Here is a 15,332-nt window from a genome sequence, read left to right as displayed (position 1 = left end):
TCGCGCGAATGTAAATAAAACAAATAATAGCCTGTTCCAGGCTCCTAGAGAGACGCCCTTTCCTTCGCGCGTCTCTCTAGGAGCCTGGAACAGGCTAAACAAATAAAAATTCTTAACATTTGCACTGTGGCTCGCATGACTCGCATGACCGTTCGCGTGACTCGCTAATCTCGTACCCCACTCGTTATCGCATGCGATGAGAAGCCCATCGAGAATGTTGCTGGTGTTTGCATTCGAACACGCACCATCCAGCACCCAAGATACACACAACTTTGTAAAGTATACCATTTCTTAAAGCCTTACCCTCAGAAACTAGTCATGCTTCCTGCTTTTCCGGTTGGGTTTTAGTTTTCGTATTTTTCTTTTTTTTTCTTTTCCGGAAGGATAATTAGCTTTCGTAATTACGGAAACTAGTATTCCATCCTCCCCTCGCGCCAATGTCCCCTCATTTTTTCCCGCCTCCCTTTCTCCGCGCTCCCCCTCCTCTTCCAGGTTCCCCCACGGAACTCCATATTTCTCGTAACATTTTCGGACTTCTTCGTAAAACTTTCGGAAGGTTTCACAATTATCGAATGACGTAGTTGACTCCATGACAAATCGCCGAATGTTCTGTTTCAGTACATTTACCTATGATGTAGTTTGTTAAAGCTTTTAATAGAATGTCAGTGTTAGTGAACACGTTCTCGAAACATGCTAAGGACGTAACATCATGCAGCTTTTCACCTAACAGCAAAATCATAGCCTCTGGTTCTGGCGACAAAACGGTACGACTTTGGAACGTCGAGGACGGAACCGAACTGTCGATTTCACCTTTGCTCGGTCACTCGTACGCTGTAAATTCTTGCCGTTTTTCACCTTTTGGAACATTACTGGCCACAGCTTCGACAGACGGCAACGTTCACCTCTGGGATGTAAACACTGGCTCTGTTACTGCGGTTTTGCAGAGGCACAAGAGCGGCGTTCGAGTCTGTCGTTTCTCGCCGAACTCTCGCTTTCTCGTGACTGGTTCCGCGGATGAAACGTTTTGTATTTGGGATGTGTCGTCGAAAAAACTCGTCAGATGTACGGAGAAACTAGAGAGTAGTGTGATGACTTGTTGCTTTACACCAGATAGCTTGTATATAGTGACTGGTACGAGTTTTGGAGACTTGAGTGTGTGGGAAGCCCAGAGTGGGAAACTGATGAAATTTTATGCTGAAGGCCACGATCTTGGCGTTGCAGATTGCTGTTTTTCTCCTACGTTTGGATCAGCGAGTAAGTGTTGCCTGTTTTTCTTTTATTTGTTTTGGTTCAATTTTTCAAAGATTAAGCTTTAATTACTAGGTCTTATTGGTTGCAGGTTAGGTTGAAGAAGTACTAGCTATACAGTACTTGACTTTACTTGTACGTTTAAAACTATGTGGAAGCGTCTTTTTTTGTTTCAGAACCGATCGAGGAGCAAAGTTTAAGCTTAAACTGAGAATTTTTGTGGAAAATTAGTTCAACAGCTGTGGGGTAAACTTTTCAAATTTCGTCTTCAAATGTCGTTGTTGGTTTATTTCAGACCAAAATATTGGATTCTTCCATTATAAATTACCCCAGTAGTTACTTCCTTGTCATCAACTAAGTATCACCTTAGCTTCCACAAGTCTCGGAATAGCAGCACCTACACGCACCTAAAATGCATGCGTATAGAGGATTTACACACAAAATACAGGCACATAAAAATTTACATGAGCTCTAGGGAGACACCTTAAGGTGTCTCCCTAGGGCTTTAAGCTTGCGCGCGCACTGATGATGCAAGCTTTAGTAATGTGCGAGCGTGAGCAGACGCAAGCTCATGTAAAGCAGCCAACAAGTCAACAATGCCGCTCAAATTACAGCCCTGAAGTAGAAACAGAGAAACCATTTTATCCCCTTCACTGCCTGTATGACTACTGAGTATGTCACGTTTTTTCTTACTTTATGTGCCTACACGATGTAGTGAGTACGTCAAGAAAGTGAAGTACTCATTTAACACCCTGGCACCCAAAATACAAAAGCCGCTTGGCGGCAACTGGCATGTTGACCCAGGAAATCCTTCCAGACCCTGGTATCAACTAGGTTTCAGTCTCCAGGAGGTGTCTGCTCGATTTTTTCGTTAAAAAAAATTAATTTTTACAAATAAGGTGTCAGCCATATTGGCTTCTTCTTCACGGATCGGAAAATTCCTTCTTCTGCATGAAATAATCATACCAAATTTGACAGGTTAAAATACAAACAAGGTAAAGGGCATGAAATAGAATTGTCTTGGAGGAGAAGAATCATTCAGTGTTGAGATATGTTCAGAAATACATGCTAATGAGATGCATGAACTGTATGATACACATCACAAAGTGTCCTCCACCCTAAATCTTACTAAAACAAATAATAATTCTGACAAACATGAAGTCATATGAAAATGACAAAAAGGTCTGTCTTATATAAAGTACCCCAAATTAGGGTTAGGTGCATTTCTGGACATAAGTGTCAGTGTTAGCGACTTTGAGAAAAATGTTGAGAAGAAGATCGAGCAATCCTGTCATGCTTTCTAAAGCAATATAATTCTATAATGTTGAATTTCTGTTTGTAGCTAACAAAGTGAGCTCTAACTAAATATTTTAATTGCACTTTCAAACCATGTGTATTCACCATTTGTTACATCTTCAGGTTTTAGCATTATTTTTGTTTTTCTTCCGTTCTGTCAAAAATAAATACAGTAGAACCCCGGTAACTCGAACTCTGAAGGGAAACAAAAAACTGTTCGAGTTAGTGGGGTTTCAAGTTACCGGGGTTGATTAAAATATTCAATTTTCCAGGTTAATAATTAATAGTTTATTGATTTTCAGCACTTCGGTATACAATACAGAGCAAATTAAACTTATTTCATGAGAAACTAATACATTTTGTAACAACTGTAACAATTATGCATTCTTACAATACTGTGAATGTAACTTAGTTTATTTAATACACTCAATTTATGTTCCCTTCTGCGTCGTCCAGTCTTTGTTCTAGTGTTAGAATTTCGATCACACGATAAGAAAAACTAATGGGACATCTCAATGGGCATCCGTGGTGAGTTATAAGACCAGAAATTTGAGTTATCGGGGTAAATTTTGATCAAGGGAAACGAAATTTAGTTCAAGTTAGCGAGGTTTTCGAGTTAACCAAGTAAAAATGACTGAAAAGTTGGGTCAAATCCAAGGGAATTGAGAATCAGTTCGACTTAGCGGGGGAGTTCGAGTTATCCAAGTTCGAGTTACCGGGGTTCTACAACTGTAATTTACTCTGCCTAAGCATCTCGAAAAACATCAGATAGCACAAAAGATCTGTGTATTCAACAGAAGGTAAACATGAAGCAGTCAGGTTTCTTTCATTTAGCACAAATATTTTCTCCAGATTAAAGCCACTAGAGTCACAGATTAAACTTCTTGAGATATTCAGAAATTTGCAAAGAACAATTCTCGTTGGTTTTCTTACTGATTTCACTTCACTTTCTGCATTATTCACTTCAAAAGGCTTAAATTATAGATATAAGTTGCATTTGCACACTCTTACCCAATGGAAAGTGGTTCACCAAAATGGCGACCAGGAGTGATGTGATGTGACACACCTGAAAACAACCTGTTATAGTGTTGAAGTTACTAAGTGTTAGGTTGGTGGCAAGGTGACTTCTTGTAGTAAGCTTATTAGTGTTGAGGTTACCTTATGATGGTGAGGACATTGGTGGCAAGATGTACCCATCATCAAACCTGATATTTACAAAACTGAACCAGTAAATAACTTTTTTAATACTTATTTATTTGTTTATTAGAATATAATGGCCAAAAAACTAATAAATCATTTGGCTAAGAAATAAAAGGAACAAACATAAGCCATAAGAATTGTCTGTAAAAAGACCACACAAAACCGATCACCTGAACAGAAAATGCAATTAAATTAATTTTAAAAAACTAGAAGCAAACCCATCAATTTTATTAAAACTTATTATGCCATTTAAAATTTTCTTTTGCTGTAGTTTCAAGAAATAAAATAAAATAAATAAACCTGGAGGTTATCTAACCTCTTAATGTGGTTGTGAATTCCACATTTCTGCAAATTATTTCGTTGAAGTCCAAATGTAAGTACTGTATGTTTAAATTTTGATAGTCATGCTAGCATAACTTTTCCTAAGAGAGTGACCATCAATGCACCATTCTATGAACTTTATGGGTCAGTTTAAGAATAAAAGTTCTGATATGCAGCCATAAAGTTAGTAAATAACCACATAATGGTTGTCTCTTGAGCGTTTTGTTGGTTTGAGTGCAAAAAAGGATCAACCTTGTTTGTGATTTCTTTAAAAACTATACTGTCTTGCTTTCAGACAAAGGCCCATTTGTTCAAAAGCTGATTAATGTTAGTCCATGATTATAAGTTAACTACCTTAAGTAAAAAGTGAATGGGCAAAAATGTTAAAGTGAAGAATATCTTCATTTATTGGTAATTAAATTTGAGTAAAAAAATCACAGGAATGCTTGGTTAGCTTGATCATGCTTTTAACATGCTTTGAACCCTCCACATTTTTTCTGGACCAAAATGGCAAAATCTTTTTGACCCAATAAATTTCAGGTGGTACATACGTTAATTAAAAGTTTTTGCCTTTTTTTATGTTTTTATTGTTGTTGATTGTTTTGTTTTTCTTCTGGAAAAAAATACACTGTTCCTTCAACAGATTAAAGGACTGTTTTTCAAGTGTTTAATTGAAGCTGTGTAATAAAATTATGTGCTAAACTTTGGATTCAATTTTATTCTTACTGATTGGACTGTACCAAAATAATATTGTTAAGGTTTGCTGTATGATTTTACTGAAAGTGTATAAATCAAATACACCTGGTAATATAGGGTGTCTTCAGTAAAATTATATTTAACCCTTGGTTAAATTGTTAAAATAATCCTTTCTTCTCATGGATCTCAACAGTACAAAAATAAAAATAATATTTAATGTTATTTCTAATAATTAACAAAAAATAAAGTTACTCTTGATTCTTCTTACAGTACTGAATATGGAGTCTCCATTTATGACTCAAGCTGTGTTTCATGATGATGGTCCGAACACAAACTGTAAGCTTGCTACGATGATTATAATCTTACATGTATCTCAGACATCGTACCTTTTCAGTTTGTAGATCCTTAAGAGTATGCTACAAAAATGTAATGTTAAACGGTCGTTAACATTGACTTCTTGTTAGCCAAACACAGCAAATACCCTAAAGTTTATGTGATAAAACTATAGTAATTTAATATGTAAATCATGTTGATGTAATCATTCATGCCTTATTGAACTTTAGGTTCACCATTAAGTTGAAGGGCATAAATATGTACTTATTAGTATTCTAGGTAAATGTTTTAAGTAATATAGCATAAAATATAGGGACTAGCATAATAATGTCAGGTAAAGGTAATTTTCAGTTGTAGTATCAATAATTAATTATAAAAAATGTTCACAGCTCTCTGAGTCTTGCATGCTTTCTGATTGCAAAAACAGTTTTGGGGTGAATGGTGCCTATAAGTTAAAGAAGTAAATGGCCATCACAGAACTTAGCACATACCTTTTATTAAGCTACCAATGCCTTATGAGAACTGTATGCATTGTTGCAAAAACTGCGTGCAAACTAAATTTTAATTTACAATTCCCTGGATTTGGACACGTCAGAGTTTTTGTCTTTCCTCATGCAAGTCTTTCTTTATTCCCATTTAAGGATACTGTCTCCTTTTGTTATTGTACATATACACTGCTCATTTTGGGAATTATCTGAGAAACTCTGATTTCTTACATGATGACACCTACTATAATTCACTTTAAGGTATTTTTCCCCAGTTTTCTTGCCCCCCCCCTCCCCCCCAGACTGGGGGGCAAGAAGATCATAGCAACTGGGTTATTGAAATCCAAAAATAAAATTGGGAGTATCCATGCTTTTTTCTCAGAGATAATTAAAATTGTTGTAGCTTATTATATCTGAAAAATGCATGGTAACCCCTCGTTTTCTTTTTGGATTTCAATAGCTGTTTGCTGAGATCTACATGTATGTTTTCCACAGTCACAAACTGCAAAAAAATACTGTGTTAGGAGGCAGCATCCTTAACCCTATTTCAGACTGCCCTTAAGGCTCTTTGACCCCAAGGGGAATTCAACTTCTCCTCTTTAACTCTGTGAAACTTGCAACTGTTTCCCTTGAGGTTCTGAACATGAGCTAATAAATGTCACATGATGTGAGAGTAACTTTATAGCAGAATGTCTTGAAATATGGTTACATTTATTGTTGTAACAAGAACAATGATAAGCCATACCAACACATTACTGTCATTCCCTGTTAAATTCGAGAAAAGTTTGAACGTTTGGTGGCCTTTACTTGCATAATAAAAAAAAAAAAATTATATTAACTTATGTTGTAAGCTCCTGTGATTGACCAACAAACTAAATATCAAGAAGACCAAGTTTATGCTTTTGCATGCAAAGAAACGTCTAGCATTTACTACAAGCTCCTACAGTCTTCAACTTAAACAGTATTTTCAACTGTACTGCTGTCATCAAGTGTCTAAGCATTTAACTGGATCTTTGTCATGGCACAAGCACATTTACTTGGCCAAGAAAGTCAGCAAGGGGCTTAAAACCTTTCTTTATTTTGGTTGTTGTTTTTTTATTAACCTTACCACTTCATTAATGCTCTTTTGCTGCTAACTTTTCTGCTAGTTGATGCTCTTGTTTTAATGTTATAAATGTTGTGACTGGCCAATAATGTTGGATGGGACTTGGTGGTCTAAGCTGGCCTCTTTAAGTATTAAATACACTGAAGAAGTTTTAATTTGTTTACCGCTAACTCTTATGTTAATGTATCAGTTCATATTGAGTTAGTCAAGTTTTCTTCATTGCTATTTCTTGTTGATGGGACCTTTGTTACAAAGCAATATAATTTTTGTTTTGCAGATCCTGCATATCAAGACACAAGTGGTAGTGCACCACATTTCATGCTTGCTTCTGCCGGAAATGACAACCTTGTCAAACTCTGGGACATTTTCACAGCTTCAGGTACACATAGAAACTGGAACTGCCTCCAGTTGAATGAATGAATGAAATTCTTATGTACCACACATATCACCAAGTCAGCATCAGTCCATGTATTAGATCTCGCCCACTCAACCCAAGTATGAGTGTGAAAGATAGAAGGCCAGACCACAACACCGGGAACTACGTCCCCTACTCTTGCAAACAGTGTGTGGGTTCTTTAATGTCCCACAAAGTAATCATGAACAGGGGTTGTGAGACGGGACCTACGATTTATCGTCCTTATCCGAGAAGACTGGAAAGTCTAACCATTTGCAGATGTCATTACAAAGGCAGCACTTGTCTCCTCAAATAATTTTGCACAGATCACAGCTATCATAATATTGAATGGCTCAGTGGAAAAATGACATAAGTTAGAATCCAAACGTCTCCCAATAAACTCTAATCTAGCATACAGACTGGCCATCATGTAAGAAACATACTTTATTTGTTAATTTATTTACATGTGTTGTAATTTATTTATTTGTCGGCTGTATGGCTTGAATTCAAATGATACAGCTGTGTTAACTGATGTAAAATTGTTTAATTCTTTGTTTTTTGGGGTAGCTTTTTCTGAAGAGTGTCACATTCGCAAACGATGTTCACTGAGTGGTCACCAAGGTCCAGTCTATGGTGTGGCCGTATCACCAAATGGCAAGATACTGGCTTCAGGGTAAGTATTCCAAGGATGAAGTGTAATGTTTTCCTAGGGCAAATCTTGTGTCTCGTCATGACTTAGACAAGAAGCAGATCATAGTGGGGTTCCTTCATACTCATGGAACAAGTAAATACGTGTAGATCTGTGCTCTTTGTTTTACGTGGATATGTCCTATCCCACGCATGCATTTGTACATTGCCCTGGTAACCTCAGTTATATCCAGAAAAGTAAATTTAATTGAACACAATGGTCACAGTCTGCTCACATGGCACAGTTCAAGTTTGATTGCTTTTGAAGGGGTAAAATAATTATAATTATTTGTTCACTTTTTGCCTTAATTTTTTTATTATTATTCTGTTATTATTTATGACGTGGACCCAAAGTTAGAAACTCAAATGTGGACAGAAACAAAGTTTGAATGATTCACAAATTGAGTTCACTGCATTTTTTCTTTTTTCTGCACTTTACTTGAATTCACAATAGTTCTCTCTGTGCAGGGATCAATTTATGAAGCCTCATGGACATGATTCTTATTTATTTTGTACATTGACTACAAAGAAAAGCTTGAAAGGAAAAACTTTGACTATACTCTTTTTCATGAGAATTTATGGAACCATTTTCAGATGTTCTATAACCCAATTTAGGTGAAGAGTGCAGCTTACAGTATCTGCCTGCTTGGTTGTTTGTTTGAGTTTTTTTTATGTATTCACTTACAGTTTAGCTATTTGTTTAATTAGGAGTGTTTTTCTATTTGATTAATTAGGAGTTCCACTGTTGGGTTTTTCATCTAGTATATATTTTGTATTTACTTTTGAAGAAGGCAATTTAGTTAATTTGGTTTTGATTTAATTGGTAATTCCCATTGTCATTCATCCAAATCAAAATCAAACTTAGTGAATTTGTGCATAGTGTTAGGAATGATAAAATGGTGTCCCTAATGGCATGCGGTCGATATGGGGTTATGTGTTCTTGCTTTTTTTAAAAATAATTTTAAAGTTATTCAACTTTTCAATTGTTTGATCTTTTAGATCTGCTGACAAGTTAATTATCCTCTGGGATCCAGTGAGTATTTACCGACAGTTACTTGGAACATAAAAAGCTCTTTAAAAAAAGTATTTTTTGAGCCTCAGTTTCTTATCCAGAAGAAATGCCACCACTCAAATGTTCAGCAAGAAATTTGCTGCCAGATTTCAGTATGATGGGTAAACATGTGACCACTTTAATTTGTCTACTTTTACAAGATCACTATTCTAGGGCATCATTCACATGGTCAAATAATATTGTCATTAGGTAGTCACTCTCGCAGAAGGGCATTTTCAATGTAATCTCTAAAGAAGTCACACTTTTGTTTGGTGTTCAAACATGCCATAAGTATTGCAGCTTTGGGTGGGAATTAAGACAAGAAATAATTTAATTCTTGGGTTTTTACGTAGCTGAAGAATGTTAAATTATACTGTAGTTATATGTATGCATAAGTGTACAAGTTTCTTTTCTTTTTTTTTTTTTGGCCAAAAAGTAAAAAAAAAAGGGGTCAAAACATGCCCATGCAATTATAGCATGCACTGTAGTACTTTAAGGTATCAGCCACCCTTCAGGACCGTCCGCGCGCGGATCGCTGCCATATTTGAGGTGTCAACGTTTTCAATAAGATATGCTTGAGAGCTTTCTTTTAAAAAAAAAAAACAGAAGAAAATATTAATCCCGTCGAAAGATATCGGGGGTAAAAGAATTTTTCTCGTAAGTTATCTTAATTGATCGTTGACAAGAACTGTCATACCCGTGTCATACATGTATATCAATTAATGAACTGGTAACGTGATACCGAGTGCCTGCTTCGACATAACACATGCGAATTGTCTTCGTGTTGTTTTAGCCTTTAGTATTCTCTGTGGATATTTAGCGTTTGCTTCGGTTAAAATGCCGCCAAAAAAAAAGAAAAGGTCGTGTCCGTTTTCGTCATCGAAACAGAGAGCGAAAAAGAAATCGAACAGCGGGTTTGACAAAGAATGGGCCGCAAAATAGAGAGCGAGAAAGGCTCATTTTATCGGCAAGAGAAGTGGCTCGAGGAGTTGGATAAGAAAAGCGAAAATGCTGCAGTTGCTGAGAGTGCAAGCCGCTCCAAACTCCAGCTTGAAGACCCAGAAGAAGAAAGCCAATCAAGCTCGTCGACCCCATCTGCTGATGGAACGTGGAAAATGATAAGCGGTTGAGCTATCGTATCGAGCGAAAAGCTGCTTGAGAAATTGGATGAGTCTGTATCTTGTCGATTTTGCCAGGGAAGAGTCCAAGTGATGGAAAATGTAGCGACTAAGCATGGACTTGGTTCTACCTGGAGAATCCGGTGCGAGAATGAAAGCTGTCCGTCGCACAACGCAAATTCTGTTTTTAATTCTTCCGAGAAGAGAAGAGCGTTTGAAATAAACCGCTACTTGCCGCGAAAGTTTGTTCCTGTTACATGTTACCTGTCAAAGTCCTATTGTTCGAGAAAATTGACCCCTCTCTGATAACAATCAGAATAAACATTTAGGTGTTATAATCTCATTCCAGGTAGGATGCCGCCAAAAATGTATTTTCTATTTTATCTCCGAATGCAAATTTGGCCGATCGACTCGTACGTTTTGAACTCCAAGTCGGCAGCCTTTCAATCAATTTGGCTTAAATTTGGCCAGAGTGATGCCATATATCTCTTCTACAAAACCGTGTCTGCGAATTTTAATACTACTTTTGATTTTAAAGCTGGCCCTTTTTTTCCACAGGGAGTGTTGACTAATTGCTTTCCCCAACTTCATTTGCTAATTAAAGAGAAACAAACGCACTTGTCAAAAATCTGAGACACGGTTTTTTAATGGAACGTGTTGAGAAGCGAATGCGGTGTTAATTGTTTTCTTCCGTTTATTTCCGTCGGGAGTGGAACATGATTAATAGAGACCTGTACTTTTTCGCAAAGCGTTCCAATTTCGAAACACATTTAAGTAAATAGTTTTTGTTAGTTCAAATCCATAATCTGGAATTATTAAGCTTTTAAAAAATATATGGTTTATAGGGGTTTTTATAAAAACAACTAACGCTACAGCGATCTGCGCGCGGACGGTCCTGAAGGGTGGCTGATACCTTAATGTGGGTCCCTATTTGCTTTGCCTAATTGCTGACTTTCAAAGGATTTGCATCATCACAATATTTAAACTGCAACTACATTTTAAAAGCAGAATCAAAATTCCTAGTAAAATTTAGCCCTGATACAAAAAATTTACTACCTACAAGTACTGTGGTTTAATGTACAAATTCTGTAGTGCGGGCTAAAACTGGGTAAGTGTGGAGCATTTTTGTGACTTTTTGGGCCAAAAAGTGACCAATGCCCTTCTTTCAGCAAACCCTTCAAAATAGAGAATCACTGGTCTTTGTTTTTGCCCTTTATTTTTAAACAGATTGCAGAAGTGTCATTACTATTCCTGGAAGGACACACAAGGTATGTAATATGAATAGCCTTCTTTTACTCTTTGTGGTTGTTAACTTTCCCTAGACTTCTCATCTACTCTTTGTTTTCTGCACTCCAAGCTATATTCCTGTGTGATTGCCTTCCCAGCTGTATCTGTTTACCTTTTTCAAGTAGTTTTCTTTACTTTTCAGTTACCGGTATACATATGCCTGTCACATTTCCTTGCCTTACTAAGAGTTTCTCCAGTGTAACAATTGAACAGACATTCTATTTAATACAAATGCAGCTAACACTTCAGTGTTCATGCTCAAGGATTTAAATCTTGCTCTTGAAAGCATAATAAGCAATGTCAAAGGAAAGTGCTTCTCAATAGCTGTCATTTTAATTGCCATCAAAGTAAATAAAAAGGTAGAATTCTGTTACTGAGGTAACCCCACTGGAGGCTTTGTGAAAGTTAGTTACAGACTTTTATATCTGTGACATTGTGTGCATATGGCTAGGTTCAAAATCTGTTTGACTCCATGTAATTCATTAGACTGTGTATTGTAATTTAGTCCAATTTGTCTGGTCAGGTATGTAACATGCTGTAGTTTCTCTTTGGATGGTAACTGGCTGGCTACAGGCTCAAATGACAGGTCTGTGAAGCTGTGGAAAATATGTCTCACACAAAGTGGTTAGTTACGAAATTTCTTTGTTTTAAATCTTTCAGAGAGAAATGGGTGCTAGTGCATTGCATTAATTTTATTTAATTGTTACCAATTGTTTCATGTTTTTGTCTTAAGACATTTTGCTCAGCATTGTCTATCCTAGGCAAGCAGTATAAATAGGTCCCAGAAATCTTTTAACAAAGTCTAACAAAATCCTGGGATTGATATTGTAAAGACTTAAGCATTCTTATTTCTTAAAAAATAACAGGTCATCACAGTAAGCAAGTTAAGCATCTGCAAACTTTCAAAATAATTCAGCCCTGCAAACGGTGATGGTCTCTGATTTATTATTCTTTCATCTTCAGTTCAAATATATTTCTATCCTGTTGTGGGGTAGTAACATGTAGATACATTGTACCTAAACCAGGAATAACAACCCCAAGTAGCTAAGGGGTTGTTTACATGGAGGGAGAAAGATCCTAGCACTAGGAAGATCCATTCCTAGAAGGTGGAACAACTTTTCGTTTGATTTACATGAAGAAATTTTGGTCTGGTTGGTTATTGAGTGGAGAAGGAAAAGAAAAAAATTGTCCGCCTTTCATGGCCAACTGAATGGTCAGCTGAATGCTTAGCTGCCACCATATTTGTTCTTTTTTGTCCCTAGTACTAGGATCTTCCAAGCAACGGTAGTTCACATGGAGCTACATTGTAGGATCTTCCTATTGCTCAGTTAGGAAGATCCTATCTTTAGGAACATCGTAGCACTAGGCCCAAGTACAACTTTTTGCATGTAAACTGAATACAGAAAACATATGGTGCTAGGATGATCTGCCTTCTAGGATATTCCTAGTGCTAGGGTCTTCCTCCCTCCATGTAAACAACCCCTTAGACTGCTGTAGAAAACACTTCTAGAGTATCGTTAAGATGATTTTAGGTTGTAGTTTGTTTTTAGGTTCCAGACAGTTCCAGGCAGGTTATGCACGCAGGCTATCTCATGCCTGGGGTATCTTCTCCTGGATGGACCCCAAGTACAACTAACTGTGTACTTTAAAAATTAAACAGGTGAATTGGACCAATCAGGCAAATACACTACAAACCAGACTGAACAGAAGACACCAACACAGATGCAGGCACGAGAACAAGTAAGGTTCATAAATTTGAGTTTATACTAAGTAAATGATATCACCTATGTTATCCTGTGATCATGATAGGATCAAAAGCACTCTGTTACCCCTCCTCCCAGCCCCACCCCCTTCTCTTTCCCACCTATTGTAGTAATTAAACAACTTCTTTTTGTCCAAGAGAGACCTACATAAATCTTCCTCCTCATAGAACAGTGTGTTCGTTTTTATTGGTAAGGGAATGTTTAAGATGTTTTTAAAATCAAAAGCAAAATAGAATCTTACACCTTCCAGCAGCGGAAAGCAGTCTATGATATCAGATTGACCAAAGAGTCTGCATATGGTACGTTGTAATACCCTTAAATTTTTCCTGTCAGTCAAAACAAAAGCAGAGGACAAAGCTCTCCTGTTGGACTACAGATGATGTGTGCAGATGGCTTGTATCACTGGACCTTGAACTGTACTGTGAATCTTTTCGTGAAAATGCCATTGATGGAGTGGAGCTATCAAACATCAACAGTGAAGTACTGGCTTCTGATCTTGGCATAGGTGAGAGGAATTTTGTTTAACACACAAACCCAAAGTTGTGAATTTGAAATAAGTTGTCACTGAGCATTGATATTCATTTATTTCGTGGCCATTTCTGAGGAGATAGTAAACTCGTTTTTCTCTTGTGAATAGTGGAGAGACAAGTGAAACACAAGCCGTGCAGATCTTGAGACATTTTCCTCTCCTTATTGTTAATTTTGATTCTAACCCACTTGCCTAATTCTTCATAACTCTTCACAACTGACAATTCAGGGTGGCTCAATCCTTAGCTTTTCTCAAACAGCCAAGTAACAGGCCTTTACAATTGACTTTCAGGTCCAGCTGGTCACCGTAACAAGATCTTACGGGAAATCAAAGAGATCAAGAAACAGGAACTGGAGGAGGACATCCCTGATGAATTCCTGTGTCCTATAACAAGAGAAGTCATGTCTGATCCAGTTATAGCAGCAGGTTGGTACATCATGGTGGAAAGAGAATACAAAACAACTGAGATAGAAATGAGATATCTGTTCAAATAACCCCAGGGGACTCCCATATAAAAGGGACATTGAAACATAACACCTTGTTAGGTTGGCATGACTGGAATCAATTTTCACCCCTAAAAAGAGAGCAAGGTACGTTATGACGAGTACTTCTTCACCCACTTTTTGCTAGTGCCCAGAAATGAACAGGGAAAACTCAACAGATGATGATTATTTTATATTTTTATACCCCATGTGTTACCAAACGACATATTTAACTCCTAAAAGGTACCACTGTCACTTTTATATGGGAAGCCCCCCCCCCCCCCCACACACACACACACACACACACCCCACCCCCACCCCGACCCCTAAGTCGCCTCAGATATTTTCAGACCTTGGTAATATTTAGGCCGGTTTTTTTTTTACCAATCAATGTGCCCGTACTTTTTGTGCAGACAGAGACAGGTTAGTTAGTATTTTCAGAAAGGCAGCAGCTCATAAAGCCTAAGATTGCCTGGTTACCAGTTGAATATAAAACTAAAGAATGATAATGAATCAAACTGTGTTAAGTTAACCAACATTCCATGGAAGGCCCAAAGACGACACAGGAAAGCAGAAAACAACACTTTAAATTGTATGTTGGAACGGCATCGCTTTACATTAATTTGTGTTTCAGTTGCTTGACAAGTGAACATAGTTTCGTACAAAAACAGAAGAGCAAATCATTCTGTTAATCAGATGTCTGTCTATCATTTGTTTGAATATTTGAGAAAAGCAATAAATTAGGATTGTTTTTCGTCTTTTTGGTCCACAACTTGCAGCTTTTTTTGTATCCATACTTCTTTTATTTCTAATAGCAGTCTCGATGAGTCGTTTTATTTTTAATGTAACTTGATTTGAACGTTTGTTTATAAATTTGCCTTTTTTCTGTGGGAACAGATGGATACACGTACGAGCGTGCCACGATCGAGGAATGGCTGACGTCTGGACGTAAGTCAAGTCCCATGACAAATGCTCCTCTGAAGAGCACCACTCTAACCCCAAACAGGATGCTAAAGATGCTCATTCAGAGACATTTTAATAGTGCACAGAATATTAATGTATAGGACACCATACCAGTGAATAGTATTAGCTATGCATTCATTTAGCCTGTGTAGCAGTCGTTTTCTTTCCGATAGCGCGGGAGGCTCACGAAGGCATGGAGCGCAAAAAGGAACAAAACATCGAGCTTGCAAGAGAAACAACTTCTATCCAGATTAACACCGATTTGAATATCATCGTTCAAATTGTTCAGACTATTTAGCTGTAAAGTTTTACTAGATAGGGCGATCTTTGCTGGTGTCATTTCACATTTGTTTTTCGGTTTTTTGCAATTCACC

The 15,332-nt window shown here is 37.2% G+C and overlaps 1 protein-coding gene across 2 annotated transcripts in view; it reads left to right on the top strand.

The window, feature by feature from the left end:
* The first annotated feature begins 559 nt into the window (after nucleotides 1–559).
* LOC146488555 (WD repeat, SAM and U-box domain-containing protein 1-like) overlaps nucleotides 560–15,332 on the top strand; it is a 14,805-nt gene continuing 32 nt past the window's right edge. Inside the window, exons 1-11 of one of the 2 annotated variants that reach the window (XM_085118311.1) lie at nucleotides 560–1,254; nucleotides 5,032–5,097; nucleotides 6,962–7,063; nucleotides 7,646–7,751; nucleotides 8,765–8,798; nucleotides 11,162–11,202; nucleotides 11,745–11,845; nucleotides 12,882–12,961; nucleotides 13,318–13,489; nucleotides 13,805–13,939; nucleotides 14,893–15,332. The exon at nucleotides 14,893–15,332 is cut by the window's right edge and continues 32 nt beyond it. In XM_085118311.1, the coding sequence (XP_084974437.1) occupies nucleotides 660–1,254; nucleotides 5,032–5,097; nucleotides 6,962–7,063; nucleotides 7,646–7,751; nucleotides 8,765–8,798; nucleotides 11,162–11,202; nucleotides 11,745–11,845; nucleotides 12,882–12,961; nucleotides 13,318–13,489; nucleotides 13,805–13,939; nucleotides 14,893–15,059 (1,599 nt within the window). In that variant the 5' untranslated portion in view covers nucleotides 560–659 and the 3' untranslated portion in view covers nucleotides 15,060–15,332. The remainder of the gene's footprint in view (nucleotides 1,255–5,031; nucleotides 5,098–6,961; nucleotides 7,064–7,645; nucleotides 7,752–8,764; nucleotides 8,799–11,161; nucleotides 11,203–11,744; nucleotides 11,846–12,881; nucleotides 12,962–13,317; nucleotides 13,490–13,804; nucleotides 13,940–14,892) is intronic. The other variant, XM_085118316.1, reaches the window with a different exon arrangement.

This window comes from Pavona decussata, unplaced genomic scaffold (genome assembly GCF_977016875.1).
Source record: "Pavona decussata unplaced genomic scaffold, jaPavDecu1.1 SCAFFOLD_9, whole genome shotgun sequence".
NCBI classification, from domain to species: Eukaryota; Metazoa; Cnidaria; class Anthozoa; order Scleractinia; family Agariciidae; genus Pavona; species Pavona decussata.
The sequence above is the reverse complement of the archived record's forward strand: the minus strand, read 5'-3'. Positions and strand labels throughout refer to the sequence as shown.